Source organism: Triticum dicoccoides, chromosome 7A (assembly GCF_002162155.2).
Source record: "Triticum dicoccoides isolate Atlit2015 ecotype Zavitan chromosome 7A, WEW_v2.0, whole genome shotgun sequence".
In the NCBI taxonomy this organism is placed as follows: domain Eukaryota; kingdom Viridiplantae; phylum Streptophyta; class Magnoliopsida; order Poales; family Poaceae; genus Triticum; species Triticum dicoccoides.
The window spans coordinates 64,532,564-64,553,609 of NC_041392.1; the positions used below are offsets into that span (position 1 = coordinate 64,532,564).

General features: G+C 42.9%; 1 protein-coding gene across 1 annotated transcript; it reads right to left on the reverse strand.

Moving 5' to 3' along the window:
* Positions 1-13,867: 13,867 nt before the first annotated feature.
* Positions 13,868-17,755, reverse strand: LOC119331924. The gene is made up of 6 exons (XM_037605099.1): positions 17,477-17,755; positions 17,206-17,398; positions 16,765-16,960; positions 16,190-16,393; positions 15,320-15,670; positions 13,868-15,229 (listed from the first exon to the last, which is right to left on the reverse strand). Exons 1-6 carry the CDS (start codon positions 17,702-17,704, stop codon positions 14,263-14,265), a joined length of 2,139 nt encoding a protein of 712 aa, XP_037460996.1. The 5' UTR covers positions 17,705-17,755; the 3' UTR covers positions 13,868-14,262.
* Between the last annotated feature and the right edge of the window lie 3,291 nt (positions 17,756-21,046).

A 21,046-nucleotide genomic window follows, 5' to 3' on the forward strand; every position in this document is an offset into this window, starting at 1 on the left:
CGTCGCCGTCGTCCTGCTGTGAGCTCTTCCCCTCTAACCCCTCCCCTCGCCCCCGGCGGCCACCATGGGCGCCGCCCCTCCCCGAGCCCATACACACACACACACACACAAGCATGATGAACACACACACACACGTACATATGTATGAATTAATGCATGTATATATTAGTATATACATATTTTGTATGTTTAATTAGTTTAGATTTTTTAGATTATTATTTTTTCACTAGTTTATATGTATGAATGCATGTTAGATGGATATAATTAGTGTTTAATTATTATGGAAATTTTTTATATAATGTTGTTTTTCAGTTTTTTAATGGATGTATAAAAGTTGTGTTTTCTGTTTTTAGTGTTAGATGCTTAATTAGTATGAAATAGCATATAGAATTTTGACATATGCAATGATAGCATAATTAGTGTTATATAGAATGTTAGAAATTTTAGTTATCAAAATCCAATCATTAAAAAAATGTTACTTTTTGCGAGTTGAAGATATATTAACAAATCGATCTTTCTTCTTTCAGCCATCCGGATCGAGCAAATCTTCAGGCAACAGGACGAAACGAGGTCCGAACAAAAAGTTGAAGGAGGGCGAAAAGTATAATATCGAGGCAATCAAACATAATGGCGAACCATTAGCACCTAAGAAGATTGCGGACAAGTTCGTTCGTCAGTGCGGAGTTCTTGTGAAGGACCAACTCTCGATCTCCCTTCAAGAATGGAGAGAGCCAGCAAAGCCACGTCCAGATCTTACTTTTGTCGATGACAGACAAAAGAGTCTGCTTTGGGATACTCTCATGGAACATTTCACCCTACCAGATCATTTCACAGAAGCAGATGTGCAGAGAGTCAAGGACGCTGCTCTTAGGAAGATGGCGGTTGCATTCAAGAACCACAAGAATCGTGAATGGGACAAGTACGTCAAGGCCTGGAACGCCGACTACAGAACCCGTGCGAGAAAGAAGATTGTGGAGGAGAAGAAGAGGAAGATGGAGGAGGAGCAGAGGAAGCTCGACTATGAACGCCTTCAAGGCCTAGAATCAGCGCACGTGGACTTGGCAATCAAATTCCAGCGGCAGCAGGAGCAGATCGACTCACTTAGCCAGCAAAGGGGGTCTCAGCAGCTGCAGCAGCTAGCGGATGATCCAGCATTGGATACCACCGCCCAATCCATGCCGAGAAGCAGCGTGGGTTCCGCCCCGTTTGACGCAATGCTGGATAGATACCCCGTGGATGACATCGCGGAGAACACTAACTGCGAGCTACACTTCAAAATTAAGAACATATCCTTGAAGGTGGCGGACGGCGTTGCTTATACAAATTCCCCCGATGCAACCTTCCATTGCAACCCGATTCCAGCAGGCTATGTTCGTGTCATGTTTGATGAGGCGGTGGACCAATATTCGGGGCTAGAGTTTGACATTCCTGGAGGTGACGAGGAGCACACACTCAGAGATGCCAAACATCGTATCATCCTATGGAGAAAGGATTGCATCATCTTTCGAAGGCCACCGACACCGCGTCACCCGACTCCTCATCGAAGTCCGCCACCGAGTCAGCAGACTCCTGCTCCTCCAAGTCCACCAACGCGTGAGGCCACTCCTCCTCCTCCAAGTCCGGCAAAGTGTCAGGCCACTCCTCCTCCAAGTCCGACACAGCGTCAGACGTCCACTCCTCCTCCAAGTCCGGCACAACCTCAGGCAACTGCAAGTCCGGCACAGCTTCAGGCCACTCCTCCTCATCCAACTCAGCCCCGTCAGCCATCTCCGTCGCCTCAGCAATCGCAGAAGAGACACCCTGCAGCTATGGTGCGTAGCGGACGAGTCGAGGTCATAGTACAGAAAGTACAGGCGGAGGCAAGCGATATAAATATGGTCCAAACCTCATTACTCCTCTTCCTGAGAGGGCTTACGACAGGACCGAGGAGCAAACCAATGCCATAGTGCGGGCAGAAGTCGACGCCCATTTTGGACCGAAACCGCCACCGCCGCCAAGGGAGAAAGTGCCTGTGGAAGTAGTTGACCACTTCATTCGTATGGCTCAACCACCAGCTCCTAAGCCTGTTGACACAGACTATGAGCGCCACATCAGGAAGTTACATCGACAACGTCTACAGAAGGAGGCGAGCTCGAGCTCGAGCAAACAACAAGCAGCTGTCAAAAAATGCGGGAAAACCGTTGCCCAGCTGGGAGAACAGGCGACGCAATCGATCTCCCCGCTTGTTGTGTCGCCAACAACACGTGACAGTACGCGCGCCCAATATTATTGTGGGCAAACAGTTTACGTTCCCGAGGTGGGCGATGTGGTAATAACCCTGGAGCATATAATGCAGGCTGAAACTCTCAACATCACTGTTGGACAACTCCTCGAGATCGAGGACATGCCTGTGCTTACAGAGGAGGAAATAAAACGGAAATATGCCTGGGGCCAACCTTTGGTCAAGCCAGAAGAGGTCAAGAAGCTCCCAACGAGAATGTATGAATTGCATCAATGATACATGGACATTACCAAGAGATCCGATCGAGAGTCCCTCATGGTGCAAGTCAAGAAGGATCATTACTACCATGAGAAATCTGTGACCGTTGAGTATTCTGAACTGTTTCAGTTATACAATCAAGACGCACTCGACAAATCTATCGTCAGTTGCTATTGTCTGTAAGTGATTTCTTTCTGTAATTTAAGTTTCAAGCTAGCTGTAGTGATCCTTTTGATCAATCATTACCTATAATTATCCTCACTATATTCTTTTCTGTGGTATTATGCAGGATGAAGATGTATGAAATGAGAAAAGGTGGACGCTATGGCATTGGGTTCATTGACCCAAACACCGTTAATGAATACACATGGAAAATAAACAAGCATCATGAAAAGCAAGTAGAGGACAGCATGTTAGAGTTCTTGAAGCACCTCAAATACAATGAAGATATACTACTTCCTTACAACTTCCAGTGAGTCACACTTTCTTGTACTACAAATTCTCTGTTTTTGCCTACTAGCTAGCTACATGTTTTTGCTTACATATGCCCGCTTAATTAAGACATGCAAACGTATGTGCATGCAGATTTCACTGGATCTTGTGTATCATTAAAGTTGACGCCAGAACAGTTCAAATACTGGACTCACTACTCAAAGCAAATAGTGACAATAACATTTTGTTTGGGATAGTCAACAGGTAATTTCAATCATTATTAACTATATATCTCGGCCTATTTAGTTCGTCATTTCATGATATGAACTATTTAATAACCCCTTTATTCATTTTTCTTTGTCGGCGGGCAGGGCTTGGGCATGGTTCATCAGCGTCACGGAAGGCGAATGAAAACGACAGCTGAAATGGTTTCGACCCAAGGTAAGTAATTAAGTAGTACTAGCTAGCTAGCTAGCTGCCATCTCTTTAATTATCATGCTTGATTAATTATTATCTGATCAAATTAAATTCCATTCTCGTAATAAAGGCCCTGAAGCAGGCGCAGGGGACTGATCTGTGTGCATTCTGCGTTTGCGAGAACATTCGCATGATGGCGTCCGAAAGGAGCAGATCTCAAAGACAGGAATGGGTACGCTTGTCAGAACACCATTCACAATTTTTACACCATTATCGATATCTAGTCACACAACTAATACACATGCATATTGATCTCCTTCTTAACAGTTCAAAGAGGTGCGGGACAAGCTCCTAGAAACGGAGCGCGTAGAAGCACTTCAAGAGGAAATAGCGGGATTTCTGCTCGACCAGGTCATAAATCCGAAGGGAGAATACTATTACCCACTACCGCCCCCATCGACCAGGTCATGAACCACTTCCAATTGTCATCGTGCTCCGAAGGCACCAATTAGGCTAATGCCACTGGCTCCGAAGGCAACATGCATATGTAGGAGAAATTGTATATAGATGTACATGTGTGTATGTGTGAATTAATATGGTGGTTTGTGAGACATTGATGATATATATATGATTGGTTCTACTAGAAATTCTATTTATATATATATATATATATATATATATATATATATATATATATATATATATATATATGCATAACGTGTACAATGTGTAGTATCGTAAAATACCAGCAAACGAAAAATAATTAAAATGAAAAACACAAAATTAAATGAAAAAGAAATCATAAAACCAAAAAAACCCCAAACATTTTAGTACCGGTTGGTGTTACCAACCAGTACTAAAGGGCTCCCGGCCCCCGGAGCTGGCTCGTGCCACGTGGTTGCCCTTTAGCACCTGTTCGTGCTGAACCGGTACTAAAGGGGGGGGGGCTTTAGTGACCACACTTTAGTGCCGGTTATGAAACCGGCACTAAAGGGCCTTACGAACCGGTGCTATTGCCCGCTTCTGCACTAGTGCATGTCAAAAACATTCTAATATTATGGGACGAAGGGAGTAGTATTATAGCAGAATTTCAATATGATACTATTCATAGCTGGATTTTTGTTCCTTGTTTCCAACACGTGAATCAGATAGGAACTGAATCTGCATGATTGATATATGTTGTGCCAATCTACATGACCTTTCTCAAGCATTTTAGCCGTGGCACCATGACCTGGGAGCACGGTAGCACCTCAAGCCATAAGATCGCTAATACTTTCTCTGTTTCAAATTACTCGTCGCAGAAATAGATGTATCTAGAACTAAAATACATCTAGATACATCCATATCTGTGACAAGTAATTCAGAACAAAGGGAGTAGATATCTTCTCAATTGACACTAAAAGGGAATTGTAGCAACAAACCATATGCTTCCCAACTGCCAGAGGGAAAGGCGCACTGTTGCACAATAAATCTTCCCTAGAATTCACACCACAAATCCCACTAGTCATGTCTCGTTGTACTTCTCTTGGTTGCCTGTATATGGCTCGGGAGATAAAATTAGGGTTTCTGCTCACATGACGCCATCACATCTCATTTTGTCTTGCCATGCCCAGTAAGGGGCACCAACAACCGTGAGGTCTCTCCTCACTTGCTCTAGCTTATAGTTTCCTTTGTTCTCACTGCTCCAATGCTCTAGCTCTGGCCCGGGTTTGAGGCCTGGCCCCCCATGGTGCCTCATTCTTCTTCAAGCAAATTACAAATGCCTGGGGTGCTAGTGTCCTTTGGGTCACATTTTATTGGGTACCTTGGCGTATACTCCCTTCGTTCCGAATTACTTGTCGCAAGTATAGATCGATGTATTTTAGTTCTAAATACATTCATTTCTGCGGCGAGTAATTTGGAACGGAGGGAGTATGTGGGATTTGGCCCTCGTTTGTTACATTCTGTAATGAGGATACTCACACGTTTTCAAGAACCAATTCATGCTCTACAAGGTGAAATCCCTTGATTTAGCCGTCAATGATGGATTCCGCAACGATATTTTACATACTTCATTCCCTTCTTAAAATCTGCAAGGACAGTGTCCCATCTACCGGTCCCTAAGCCCCAGGATGAGAAGTCTTGCCAATTTATAAAACCCTTGAGTTGGCCATCTCCTTGATGGTGTTTTATTGGAAGATGGTGATACAATCACTCCATGAAGGACGATGTAGGCGGTGTAGGCTTACACATTTGACAGCTCGTTGGTTATTGCATTTTGCTCCTTTTCTAACATGATTTGTTCGACTTTAATGCATACGTTATATTGTACAGTTAAACTGAAGGTCATATCTTTGCACGAGTCACAGCCACACGTTCCAATGGTTCAATACAATATATGGCCAGTGTAACTTAATTGATAACCCATGGTCCACTACCTGCTTAATCCATAGTTCACTCTCATACAACTATGTGCCGGTGCATGAGCCATACCCGTCCAACTTGTTGCATCGCTACGCTTATGCAGGTAGATTCCAGGGCGTCTTCAGTGGTGCTATTGTGTGTTAACGATACCCGAAAATGCAAGGCTGTGCCATCAGTAGATTGCCGCAATAAAATTCACTAGATGAATGAACTTGAAGTACGACGTGTGAATCTTGTGCTTCAAACATTTATTGAACATCCAACTCCACAATTATTTATACCTGATGTGTGAAATTTATATGTGAATTTTTCCACAAAATAACAAATGTAATAGGTTTTAGCAACTGTCTCGTAGCACCATTATTTCTACTACCACTATAAAAGGAAGAGAGGGGCAGATCCAAATGATCACAACCATCCATCATCAACATCTAATGGTCCATAGTCTTTCTATGTTTAACACTAGCAAGCCACTAATCACACAGTAAGCAAAAGGACCCGCACAAACGCAAAACGACCTGCACCACTAATCCTCCCCATTCCTTCATCCTGAACAAAACTGCCCGCACGAACCCACGACCTTCGCTGGTCCTCCTCTGCTACCCACGCCTCCCGCAGATCCTCCGCTCGGCCACTCCCCGCAGATCCTCTGCTGTCCCACGGACGCGACCGCGGACTGCCGCCGCCGATGATCCCATCTGATGGCGGCGCCGACCCATCCCTGGCGCTGGATGCGGCGACCTCCGGTAGAGGCACGCCCAGCCGCGCCTTCCCCAGCACAGTCTCGCCGGGATGCCTCCGCTCCTCCAGCAGCGCCGCGCCCGTCCGCCGCAGCTCGCCGGCGAGGGCACAATCGGTGCCGACCTGCACGCGCAAGGGGAGGCGGCAGGAGCAGTCGTGCAAGGGCAGGACCAGCTGTGCGGTCAATCGAGCGATCCTTTTTCATCTTGGCCGCCATGTCCCCCGCCGTGGACGACGCCCGCTGTGGCGATCTCCACCCCGGCGACCAGCTCTGCCTCGCCTACCAAATCAAATCTACGAACTAAGGTTGATTTCTATGACTTCAGTTCGCTGGTGGTACTGGCATAACGCTTATGTTGCAGGCTTCTCCAGAATGATTCCTCACAAGAGATATCTCAACCAGTCATAAGTTAGCCTGAAGACATATGGTGCAGATACTCTTCCTTGGTATAAGGGATACTTTCGACTAAGCACACGCGCAATGTTACATTTGAGTAAGGGATTACCATGTTCTCTGAATTTTCTACCCGACAGATATGTTCAACTATAGTTAGAGTATTCCGACAAAGGGTTTACCCCCGCTTTATATTATAAAGCATCCGGATATTTAGAGTATTATACATCTCTAATCTGCATATTTGAAACCAACATGATAATGTTCCATACTTCTTAGCCATTTTGGTGCCACCTATTGTACCATCATTTTTTGCTTCAGGTATTGTCCTTATTTCCAAACAATTCCATTGTCTTCGCTTTCTCTACTCACATGTGTTTTTTAGTCTTCCTCTCACTCTTTTGAGCTTCTACAGAACTGATGTCTAACTGCTATGTTTACCCTTCTGAATAATACCCTTATCAAGTTTTCAGCTTTTAATGTAAAACCGTAACCAATTACCGAAATTTTGGAGTTCTTTTTCACCTTTTCCTGTCCGGTTGTGGATAAAAAAAACTTATGCTGAATCATTACGTCTCCAGACGAGCAGTGCAGATTTGAGAGTTGGGTTATTTGTCAAAAGTTTTCCGTTTTATCCATACAATAGAAAATTTAGTTTTACATAATTTGAATGTGTGCTCACATGAGCTTGTAAACTTCTCTCATGTGTCCACACAAGGGCGGAGGGAAGATTCTTTCTGTGAAGAAACCTATTTTGTATGAAGTTGTAGTTGATTTTGTCGGACTGGGAAGTGATGGATGCACCAAGTAGGTGGTCTTTATTTCTGGGATTAGAATTTTCAAAAGGACTGTTTCTTCTCACCTTGATCTTGTGATCTAATGAAACTTATTCCTGATTTTGATCAGGGACACAACAGTGAAGATGTTTTTGAATTTCGTGCTGTAGCTAAATGGTGAAGTTTTCATGAATTCATGTTATGAATTGGTTCTCACTTTTTTTTATCATAACCTTTTATTATCTCATGATTTATTGATTTTTTTTGATATTTCTGTTTGCAGAACGATTATTAGATATTGGAGAATTAACGAGGTATGGCTACTGCCAAGCATGCTTTCAGAAGTACACGATTCAAGAGATTTTCTATTTTGGCAGAAGTTAGTGTGCCTACTAACAAGTGTGCTCTGAAAATTAGTCAATTACTGCACCAGCTGGACTTATAGATCGGTTCACAAGGTTCTTTCTGGATAGTAGTTATGGTTTTAATACACTTAAAACATGTATGGTTATTTGATTCATGAACAAAACAAATATATTCTCTTTTGAGCTTTGGGCATTTCACATATGACCATTGTACTGTTGCACTATTACTACCACCTATGTGAAAGGTAAATAAACCTTTCAGCAACATATGTTGGTATAATTCTCTCCCAACTAGCATTATATGCCATATATAGTTGTTTTTTTACTGAAATGTTAGGAGCCTCGTGTATAAGGTATGCAGAAATTCTCACTTTGAGGAAGTGATTAATTCTTCATGTGCAGTAACCTGGAGAGATGGTGCTGGTGGATTCTAACCGCAAGGTGAGTGGCTTGATCCTTGATTAATCATGTTTAATTTTAGAGAAAAGTATATTTTTCGTCCCTCAACTTTTGACGGAGTCTAGATTTGGTCCCTCATTTTTGAAACTGGACAACTTGCACCCCCAACTACTAAAACCGGACAAAATTTATCCCTGGTCTTGGTTTTGAGCGGTTTTGGTGCTGGCTCACCCCGGTTTTGACCGATGCTGACTTAAATACATGTATATCTTTCAAATATGTGAATCTTTTGAAATTCAAGTACTTTTTCCAAATCTCTGTACTTTTTCACGTTTGCGTTAAAATTTCAAATTCACATACCTTTTTGAAATCCGCACTATTTTCAAATCCACATACTTTTTCAAGTTCACATAATTTTCCAAATTCACATACTTTTTTCTAGTTCGCATATTTTTCTCGGATCCGCGTACTTTTTTCATGTTTGTGTACTGCTTTCAAATCCGTGTACTTTTTCAAATTCATGAACTTTTATAGAAAGTACACGGATCTGAAAAAAAACACTTGAACTTGAAAATGGTATGCAGACCTAAATAAAATAAACTGATTTGAAGAAAGTACGCGAATTTGAGTCAAAGCACGGTCAAAACCGGCAAAAGTCAGCACCAAAACCGGTCAAAACCATGTTCAGGGACGAACCTTGTCCGGTTTTAGTAGTTCAGAGTGCAAGTTGTCCGGTTTCGTAGTTGAGGGACCAAATCTAGACTATGCCAAAAGTTGAGGGACGAAAAGTATACTTTTCTCTTAATTTTAAATGGATGTGAAGTGATTGTCCTAGATCAATGGGTGATTTATGTGCAAATGCTACAGTCGAAGACATGCAGTTGCTTGCCGTCGATGAAGCGACATCAACATGGGTAGCTGATCCAGTCATCTATTAGTCTGTTCGTCTTTCTTCCTTGCACTTTGTTCTTCAGTCATGTGTTGGGCATCCTTCCCCATGCTACTGACTCTATGGTGTCGCTAGCCCATGCTTCTGACTCTCCAGACATATACTCACTTCTTAGAAATCCCATGGCAATTGCTTTCATGTGAATTTTGGTTAGTACTCCGTATTTATGATGCTGCTGGCCTCATTGCTCTGAATATACTACCACACTGCATGATAAAATCAACAATGACTTTTCTTAATGCATGTAAATTATCGCTTCTCTGTAATGTTTGATGTCAATTTATTCCATGACAATGGTGCAAACTAGGATCTGACCGGACAAGACAGTCGCGCTGTCAGCCCAGTCTACCACGTCCTTGCTCGCGTCAGCACACCCATTGCAAGCCTATTGATGGTGCAGTTGCTGAGCGGGGAGGTGAAATCCCTGAGCTAGGCAACAATATGGATGACTTGGATTGATAAAAAATTTCATTAGCATTTATCTCCTTAATGAGAGAACTTTTGAGAATTTTAATAACTTCGAAAGATGTTTATATTGGCAACAATAGTTGTAACGAATATTATGTGCTTTAAGAATATGGTTTTTGGTGCTAACAGTTGCAGGATTAGATCACCATTCGAACATGATTTGAGGATAATGCAAAGCGGCTTTCAATCGGAACTAGATTTAATCTTCTTTTGCAACCTATCAGTAGTTCAGTACACAGGCCGAATGAAACATCATTTATCTCTATGCAGCTATGTTATCACAATGGTGAGTGGCATAGCTAGCTCGGTGAGTCAGGGTGGTACAACAATGAATTTTTAATGTAAATCTATGTATTTGGAAGAATTATTTTTTTCTAGCCTAAATATAGGCTATGGACCACCCTGTCCGCCCCCTAGCTAAGCCATGGCTGTCACTTCTAAGAGCAAGTATAATACTACCTCCGTTTCAGTTTACAAGTCCTACGCGTATACCTAGGTTACCAATTTTATCATCTTAATGTAAACTATATAACACAAAAATTATACGATTTGAAAATAGAACATCTAAAGTTTATATTGATATATTTTTTGTAATATATGATTTGTATTAGGTTGGTCGAATTGACGACCTAGGGGCACGCGCACGCTTTGTAAACTAAGAGAGAGGTAGTAAGGTCCAGTTAGCAAGCTATAAAGATTAAACAATTATATTTATACTGAGATACAGAACAACCCTTCGGATATGCAAAACGGAACTCGGGCTCAGATGAGCTCTTTATCTAGGCCGTCAATATGCTTCATTCATGCTCGCCAGTGTATATAGTAGTGTATATGCGGTGTATTTTTGCTTTTCTCTGTTTTAAAAGTCTTACGCCTGGCACACGCCAGTCTATGATCTGACAGCAACAGCGTCACTGCAGCACTGCACCGATCAGTAGGTCCCATTGATTCACGAGCTAGATGGGCATGCACCTCTTTTATTTCTGTCAGATGTAACATCGGTTCACTAATTAAGAAACAAACTGCATGTTTAGTACTGCAAATTAAAGACTAACTTGCATGCCACTATCTCAGCAGTAGTGGAAGGCACAAATTAGCAGTAACCGATTATCCTCAATTAGCACCTAACATGATTAGCATTGCTCGATCACAAAAACACTGAAGAATTTCATGATTCCACCGATGAAGTACTAACTGTTATCTCGCCTCTCGTCGGAAATAAAAAGGAATCGACAGGCATGCTTACGAAGAGCACAGCCTGCAACCAGAGCGTGCGTTAACGACAGCGATGCGCGGCGCCAAGCTCGACGACGGCCGCCGGATGCCAAAAAAGGCACCTTATCTGCCTGCCTCGTGCACGCTGCTGCATGCGTTCGCCAGCGATGTCGTTGAGCCTGGTCGTCTAGAACCTGGTTGCTTGCGTTGGCCGACGCCGGCAAGGCGGGATCGAACAGTCCCAAGCATCAGACTGGACGGTAATGCAAGATCCATGTGCATGTTAAGCGGGGATCCTCCATGGTCTTCTCCGTCTCGGATGCCGAGATCATAGAACAGCAGGTCTGCGGTGTGAACTCTGGAGGGGCTAGCCGGAACCGTGAGTGCTTTGCATGGCTATGGCATGCGGCCGCCCTCGCTGCCGGCGGCAAGGATTAACGAGAGCCTCATAGTCGCAGGTGACAGGACTAAGAAGAGAGAGAATTGATCGAGAAACTGCTAGTTTCTCACATCAATACCTGAGAAATAAAGATGAGAGAGACGATGGAGTAACTGAAGAAAGAGAGGGAACAGTCATATTTTCTCACGTACATGGTTCGTATTTCCTCTCAAAACTAGAATGCGGCACAGATCACGAGACTACTCTATGGTCCAGATAAAAAGCTCAGCTGAGCTCGGGAGCCAAAACGCTGCTCTCACAACCCTTGATCTAATTTGATAAATTTATCCTACTATACATTAAAACTGAAGGTCATATATTTACACAAGTCAGAACCATACGTTCCAATGGTTCGACATATGGCTGGCCTAATTGATGATTTATGGCCCACTCACTGCTTAATCGTATAGTTCACTTGCTTAATATCCACCCGTCCAGCTTGTTGCATCGCTATGCAGGTAGGTTCCAGGGCGTCTTCAGTGGTGCTATAGCGTGCTAATGATACCCTAATTACCTACTCCCTCCGTTCCAAATTACTCGTCGCAGAAATGGATGTATCTAGAACTAAAATACATCTAGATACATCCATACCTGCCACAAGTAATTCGGAACGGAGGGAGTACCTGCAAGGCTGTACCACACTAACTGACTAAAAACAAGATGAACTTGGAGTATAATTTATTAGATTGGCTACACAAAAGCATGACATTTTAGAAGTACTTTTGGTAAAAGAAATTAGAACTTTGACAATAACTTATCAAAAATGCTCTGATCAAATACGCAAAAATTAATGCTTGTTTTCAACCAGTCAATCCATAAAAATAAAAATAACAGTTTCATTGGGTTTGAGAAACTGTTTTGCAATATAAGCAGATGTGCAAGATATCGGTGTCTTTTTCTTAAGAATGCCCAAAGTACATGTTTGAATGGCCGTCATCGATGTGTCGACGTCACTAATTAATACGGGTGAGCCTTAACCATGGGATATACAGTACAGTTAATGGTTCCTAGTCTTTCAGACACGATTGATGCGATGCAGCAGCTGTCTAGATATGAACGGTTACAAGTGGCACCGGTCGCTGCGTCCATTAATGTGCAATAATGTGCAACTTGCGCAGCCAGGCACTGCTCCACAAACATATTTGGCACTGTGGTTGCACATGCATTTTTCCTTAACAAGCAAAAACAAGCAGCTACTATAATTGTGATTTTGATGTATTGTTGAATGGCATTTCAGCCACATAATATGTGCCACTTGGTCAGGAGAGGCTACTATTCTAAAAATTGGTATATATACGAGTGTTGACTAACAATAAAGATCACCTAACCCGACAAAGCAGATCAGCTAGGGCTTTCGAAGCATGCAAGTACGAGCTACATAATAACCCTAGTTGTGCGTCATTAAGATAAAAAGAGTAGATAGATCTTAAACCCAAAGTTAATGGACAGTACATTCCAAGAAATGTAAAATAGAGGACGATGCAAACTTTTGAAATTTTGTATTCTCTCTGCATACATATATAAAAGTATTTCAGAAAAATTATGTCCTACAAAATAAACATATTATTATATTTTTGTCCATCATATCCAGGGGTACCTTAATAATATGATCGGGAGGTAAGTATTGTCATTCATAAGTTTTTCTACTTTACATATGTAACAAGAGAAGCATACTTAAAAAACTTCTTCAGTGTGGTCACAAGCTCTACTAAATAGGCTGTGCAAACATATCAATGTCTTAGTTGACCATATTCAATTGCCGAGTAACAAAGTTGAAATATATAATTAAGAGGAAACATTAACTCAAGAAAACTAATTTCAGAAATAAATTACCTGGAACTCTGTATGGCACAAAAAGCACTAACAAACCAAATCAAACTGTGATTCCATTATTTGGGTGAAGTTTCCTTAAATTTTTTTGACCTTTTCCTTTTTCTCGGTGGTCTGCAATCTGCACTGCACAGCAAAGAAAATGATAAAGTTTACCTACGTGGTTACAAATTGCTTTATAGGACCATAAAAAAGGAAGGCGAGAAGATAAGAGTCAAATAGGAATGTATATTGAGGTCATTTCTATTACAAAAGCAGTTTGATCACCCAAGCAGCTCGAAGCTGCAATAATGCTTGCACTGGAACTGGTACAGTGAAGTAACTGCAGTGCACATCAAGAATAGTTGGCTCAGTAACTGCAGTGCAGCAGCAAGAGATGCAGGCTAACATGTGCAATTGTGTATGTCATGTAAAGTATACATCAGTGGCTCAGTCAAGATAAAAATATCAAATATCTCCTGCTAACGGGTAGGAAATTTATAGTAACTGATGATAGCTGTACTAAATATAAACTGATGACTACAACCATTTAATTTTTATAATTCAAACACAAGAATCTATTTAGCCATGACAGAAGAAATGAACTGGAAACATTCAGAATTGAACCGACAGATAAATTTGCACATGAATACAGTATTACTACTTTGCATGGCCTAATTTATGTCTCTCAGATGCTACTCTACACTATCAAGACCTGACAGATGTTACTTTACAATATCTAAACCTGACAGATGCTACTTTACAACAATATCTACACGGGTAGAACTGATCAGAATTGCTTGTACAGTTGCACTGCTTGAATAGCTAGGACTTGTGGTACAGAATTCTGATAAGACTGACCAATAGCTGAATGGATATGTTTTAACTCCACAGTTCACGTCCAGCAGTAGTCACCAAAAGGAGAGCAGGAACACATCCGGACACAATCACAGTTAAATAAAATCCCTGATCACTGCTATGAAGAGGGCTGAATTTTTGCGTTCATTTGAACGATAACGTCTTTGAATGCCTCACAACCATCAAAACGCTGCCCTTTGGTCCAGTTTAACAATCTGTCGCGAAGATCGATTACAAAATCTTTATCATGACCCGCCTCATTCAGCAATAAATTTACACACTTCAGCAGGTATGGGCCTGTCTTGGTTCTGAGTTGACTGACAAAATGACAACATGTATCTTCACATTCAAAGATCACCGCGGACATATCCTCAATAATGTCAAGCCAGCCAAAGATGAGACATGCACCACTTAGAGCCCATCTTTCAGTAGAACCTCCACGACTAGATGAAAAAACATCATTGCCGGCCTGATCTTTCCTTTTTGTCTGCCCTTCCTTTGACTCCATAACCAGACCAGTGCTTGCGTAGTGCAGAAGCACGTTACAGTCTTGCTCACTAATACAAGCAGAGGACACAAGCAACACCCCTAAAGGAATCCGTAAATGCAGAAAATTAGGGCATGAGAGAGGGATGTCTAATTGTTCTGCACCTTGCACTTGACTGACAGCAGTTATGCGACAAAACTTCACACAGCGATCATCAAAATCTTTAATAAGGGAACTGACAAGGTTGGTTGACACATTAAATTTCTCTGTATCCCCAACTGTGGGTACTCGCAGTCTCCTCCGGTGATTTACCGTACTGCTATGGTGTGGATTACTTGGGCGCTTTTTGTTGTTCCTGGCCCAATAATGTGATAACTCCACCATATTGTTAGCTAACATCTGGCATTCATCAACATTAAAAGGACATAACACCCACGAAAGGTAAAATGCTGCCCTCTGAGCAAGATTGATATCACTTATTGATTCAGCAGTTTTCTCCTCAGATAATACTTCTGATAAATAACCTTGTGAACCTTCCTGGTGAAATAGTAGAGCAGTGGCAAAACTGAACCAGGTAGGGAAGTTCGTAATTGTCAACCTGCAGCACCACAGAGCAGGAGCAATTAGCTTTGAGTTGAACAGCATGCTAAATATCTGGATATTATTGTTTGCATGTTAATAAGCATACCAAGCAGAACTGTATTTGAATTTGACCAATCCCTTTGATGGTTGTTTCTTGCCTAAGTGTGACCCTTTTGATGGTTGTGATTGTATGTTTTTCCATGAACAGTTGTCGCTGTTTGTTTTACCCAAGAAAACCATAGCTTCTATGTAAGAAACAAGATCCAAAAATCGTCTGCATGATATGGGTCCAGTTAGTATGGCAAGTAAATCCCTTTGTTGGCTTGGGAAATAAGCATGTGTAAAGGGAAATTTCTGTCCTAGTTCCATGGATATTCCCCATCCTGTAGGCTCGAGAAGAATATCTAATACTGATGATACCACTGCTGTGCAAAGTCCTAGCACAGAACCCATACCCCTGCAAACAGAAATGATATACACCAATAAGAAAAAATTGTAAAAGAGATCTCCACAAACAAGAAGCCCAGAATGTGTAATGCATTCAGAGAACATGCAGAACCGTGTGGATCCATAATAGTGCTGTGGGTATACCATTTAGAACAGGAGGAAGGAATGCTACAGAAGATTAAACAATGAACTCTCTGATTAATAAAGTTTCCATTTGCAGAAGATTAAATAACTAACAGATGATGAATTTCAAAATGATACAAAACATGAATCTGTTAATTCAGCTTTGAGGTAGTTTAAATCCAAGCTTTGAAGAGTTCACTTGGCCATGCACATTACCCTATTTTCTATTAATGAACTTCAACTTTGCTAGTTGCATGCTCAAGACATAACACCTTTAACTGTACTGTCTGCAAGTTTAATTGCAAGTGAAAATGCTTCGAGATGCCATCTGACATAAACACAACAAACTCAGAGTCACCAAAAAAAATAGAGAAGGTAGCACAAGTATTATGAGGTGTAAACTTACGTCGCAAGAAACCATATATGGAATAAGGACCGCATCTCCAAGAACGCCAGTGGGGAGCAAACTAAGCATATTACAATCACACGCCATGCTACCCGATCATGTAATTCTTTTCTCAGACAAAGCAAAGGCCTTGTAATTGCTTCTCGTAGCATCTCTGAAAGATCATGTTCCAGAATTGATGGGTCGTAATGCCACAAATGGACCCTGCCACACACAAACGAAAAATGCAAAACAAATCAGTAAAATATGTAAAAGAATGGCAGGATTTTTTTTCTCAAATTAGGCAACAGGATAAATGATCACCTAATGTAAGCACAGATAGGGTAAAAAAAAGTGCCAATAACTCAAGATTGTATTACTCACAAAACAGTACAATTATTTTTATAAGAGAGGGTTAAGATCAATGTACATTTCTGGGAATCCACTTGGACTTTAGCATATATTGCTATTACTCTATATCATGTTCGCAGCCAAAACATCACTAGAAGACAGCTCAATGTAAACGAATATCATACACCATCCTTAAATCTAATGCTAGTACTATGTTAGTCCATGTATAACTGTCCCAAGCATACCTCGGCGGGATTGAGCCATCATTGGGAAGCACTTGATAAGATGGATGGGTTGTTACATCCAGAGAAATGGTACCCATCTCGCAACTGCTTTCTCCATCTTCTCTGTAATATGGCGAAGGAAAGAGACACTGGTAACGAGGGGATAACAGGGCTGTTTTCACAGCAGCATGCAACAGATCATAGGAATGCCCCGCAACTGCAAAAAAAAAAAATTAGTCACAATACATGAACATCAACACAAACAAGTAACATACTGTTAACCCACACCCTGAGGAAGTGAGGGGGCAAACACAAAATTTCATGAAGTGAGCACTGAATTGCAAGGAATGTAGATCTGAATGATTAATAGTACAGCAGCCTCCTAAAGTTCGTTTGAAAGTGGCAACATTGCCATTTACTGCATGCTATTCGGGGAGAACAAAGGAAGGGGAGAAATGTCACCATCCCGGCCCCCCAATTTCTCGACGAGGGCGGCGCAAGAGCGGACCAGCTCGCGGCAGTCCCGGGGCGAGAGGGAGCTCCCGACGCAGAGCATCTCGGCGCGGTCGTCGGTCCGGGCCACTCGGCAGGAGGCCGAGTCGGAGAGCGCGGAGACGGCGGTGCGGACGAGGCAGCCCAGGCGAGCCCTATCCACCTGCAAATGCCAACGCACATCAGCACCAACCAAGGCTTGCACGGAGGGCAAGGAGATCGGGGGGGAGGGGGGGATTGCCTCCTGTGGGTCGAAGCACATGAGGGAGAGCGCGGCGTCGAGGACCCTGGTTCCGGAGGAGGCAGGGGCGGCGGCGCGGGGGTTGAGGGCCGCCGCGAGGGAGGAGACGGAGGCGGAGAGCGGGTCGCCGGCCGAGGAGGGGCCTGGACTGCCGCCAGGAGGGCGGGCGAGGCGGGAAGCTACCTCGGTGAGCAGGTGGGTGAGGTCGTCTAGGGGAGGAGGCGCCATTTTTGGGGGTTTGCCGCCGCGACGGCGACGGCGACGGTGCGCAAAGGTAGAGGGGGAAATCCGAAGCCTGGGAAGAGACAACGGCAAAGTGGGCTTTTGTGCTTCGGTGTTCAGCTGGAGATGGGCTTGGATTCGAAAATCTACAAGCCCAACTGTCCAGTTGCGCGGGCCATCTTCGCAAGCCAATTCATCATTTGCCCGAAGTCCTAATTTCGTGCCTTAAGCAGAGAGCAACTGATCCTTCGGAATCCTAAAAAAAAAAAATAGAGAGCAACTAGTTAACGAGCGCTCCTTCGGGAGCCTCGCAACGATCAGCGTCACTTGACGCGCTCTCAGTCATTCGCCACATGTCACGCTCTGGGCGCTCTCTTTGGATTTTGTCTCTTTATTTTTCTGCACGCGTTTTCGGCTTTTTAAACGAGTTTTTTCGACGTTTTTGTTTTTCACCGGCCTTCCTTAGCTTTTCGATAAAAAACTTAAAAAAATTTGTTTTCGCACGAAAAAATACGTTTTCTTTTTCTTTTTTCTTTCATGAGAGTCACGGTCTTGCTTCCGCGAGAGGCACGGTTTTGCTTTCGCGAGAGGCACGGCCGTGTCTCTCGGAAACGAAAAAAAATGTGTTTTTTGTTTTTTTTTCCTTTTGCGAGAGGCAGGGTTGTCCTTTCGCGAGAGTCACGGCCATGCCTCCTCGGAAACGAAAAAAAAACACGTTTTCTTTTTTTCGCGAGAGTCACGGTTTGCTTCCGCGAGAGGCACGGTTGTGAGTTCGTGAGAGGCATGGGCGTGCCTCTTTCGAAAAGAAAAAAAACTCGTGCTTTCGGTTCGGTTTTTTCGTCCGTTTTTTTCGTGAAGAAAAAGTTTGTCAAAATCTATCAATATGGGATCTTGTTTTGAAGATCTCGACGCTAGGAGTCCAACGGTGAAAGCGGTTCGATATTTGGACACACGGTTTGAGAGATAAAACGTTTTGAATAAACAGATCTACGAAAAAAGAAAAAACTCTCATGTTGCGACAAAGTGGCGCGCTGCATATGAGCCATCTGTCGCAACCAGGGGAGTTGGAGTGATCTTTGCAACGAGTACTCCTCACCTAGTGATTTAGCCGTAAACTGTTCTCAAATCTACGAAGTCTTTCTCTAACTTGCAAAGTTTTTTAAATTTTTGGTGAACTTTATTTCAAAATCACGATTTTTTCAAAAAAATTATTTTTTTCAAATTTATGAAGTTTTTCCAAAATGGTGAACTTTTTCAACATTTCTGAACTTTTTAATAAGAAATTATGAACTTTTTCTAGATTTAAGAACTTTTTTTCAAAATTTGTGAACCCTTTCCGAATTCGCATTTTCATATTCTTTTTTTAATGAAAAGTCAATGATCAACGACTGGTCAATGGTCAATGGTCGTGTTTAAACAGAGACCAACAACTAGGAGGGATCAAGCGACCCGAGCGAGGCAATCACCATTTTTGTGTCGCGGCTCATTAAGGCGTCTGCTTAGGCACTGGTTGATGTAGTAGCGTTGCAAGCACCATATAGGAGCTCCCATCATTTCCCCATCCTTACTCTGTCTGGGCAAAAATGCCTCACCTTAGATTGCAAATTGATCATATGTCTCATCTTTGCTTCGTCTCTACACAAAATGGCATACACTTAATTTGATGATGTATCTTTATCATATGATAAAAATGTGAGGGTATATATACAAGATATGCAAAAAAACAAAATGTTAGTAGCCCATGCAATCTTGTGTGAATGCCAAAAAAATGACCAAAAACTAAACCTGCCTAGAAATTTTTTGAACATTACAGAAAGACAAGTGTAGTCATAATAGTCTACTATTCAGTAGACCATAGCCTAGTGGTGGAAAGGCGGTTCAAGGCATGATACTTAGAATTTGGTTTTGTTGCACCAATTATACTATAGGGGGCTTCCTTGCAGTCTTTCTGTTAAAAAAATTAATGTTCAAATTTCAGCCAATTCTGAACAAGGAGCAAAGAGAAAACAAGATTTCAAACTTTTATCAAAATTTGTTCAAATTTGAACTGCCCAAAAAACTGAAAAATACAGAAAACAAGTATAATCATAGTAGACTAATGTTCAAATTTCAAACCAACTCCAATCGTTGTCGTGAACGAGAGGGGTTAGGGTCGACGAGCGCTAGATGTGGATGCGGTGGGGGTGTGGGGGGAGAGGGAAAAGGTTTCATGCAAAGGAGCTCCGGACGCGGGGGGAGAGGGAAGGACGCGAGATGTGGGGGGAAAGAATAGTCCGTGCTTTATTCGCGGTTTGTTCGCGCTGCTTGCAGTGACTTCCATCCCTTTTCTTGGGACTATCTTTTCCTCCCTCACCATCACCTATAGTGGTTCTTATGGATACCTAAGTACACATATGTATGCACTTGAGTTAACAAGCTATTCATGGTGAAAATTCACACGTGTTCAGGAATAGAGTCACCTCGGCTCGTACGCTTTAGCTCTTGTCAAGGGGCCAATGGATGTTGTTGAAGTAGTCGGTGACGTAGTTGGACTTGAGGAGGTGATGTCTGAGGGCCACATGGGTATCACATCATGACCTCGACTTAGATCCATATCTTGATTTTTTTTTGTAATCAATTTCTCAAGATCTTGATCTTTCTTAGCTTAACATATAAGCTAGAGCATGCTTCATTTGAGTTCCACATAAGAACTTCATCTTCTACACTTTCTCTTGTTTCAACAGTTGGGGAATATAGTAATTTTAAAAAAATTCCTACGCACACGCAAGATCATGGTGATGCATAGCAACGAGAGGGGAGAGTGTTGTCTACGTACCCTCGTAGACCGGCAACGGAAGTGTTGACACAACATAGAGGAAGTAGTCGTACGTCTTCCCGATCCGACCGATCCAAGTACCGAACGTACGGCACCTCCGAGTTTTGCACACGTTCAACTCGGTGACGTCCCTCGAGCTCCGATCCAGCCGAGTGTTGAGGGAGAGTTTCGTCAGCACGACGGCGTGATGACGGTGATGATGTTCTACCGACGCAGGGCTTCGCCTAAGCACCGCTACGATATGACCGAGGTGGAATATGGTGGAAGGGGGCACCGCACACGGCTAAGGAACGATCATGAAGATCAACTTGTGTGTTATGGGGTGCCCCCTTGCCCCCGTATATAAAGGAGGGAGGGGGGAGGTGCGGTCGGCCCCTAGGGGTGCGCCTGGAGGAGTCCTACTCCCACCGGGAGTAGGACTCCCCCCCCATCTTGCCTTGTTGGAGAAGGAAAGGGGAAGGGGGAAAGAGGAAAGGGGGGCGCCGCCCCCCCCCTTTCCTTGTCCTATTCGGACTAGGGGGGAGGGGGTGCGC

Excerpts from the sequence above, each read along its gene's own strand:
- LOC119331924 (XM_037605099.1), bottom strand. The coding sequence starts at position 17,704 with ATGGCGCCTCCTCCCCTAGACGACCTCACCCACCTGCTCACCGAGGTA. Across the intron at positions 16,961-17,205 it reads GAAATTGGGGGGCCGGGATG|TTGCGGGGCATTCCTATGAT; the intron begins GTGACATTTCTC and ends TTTTTTTTGCAG. Across the intron at positions 16,394-16,764 it reads GATGGCTCAATCCCGCCGAG|GGTCCATTTGTGGCATTACG; the intron begins GTATGCTTGGGA and ends TGTGTGTGGCAG.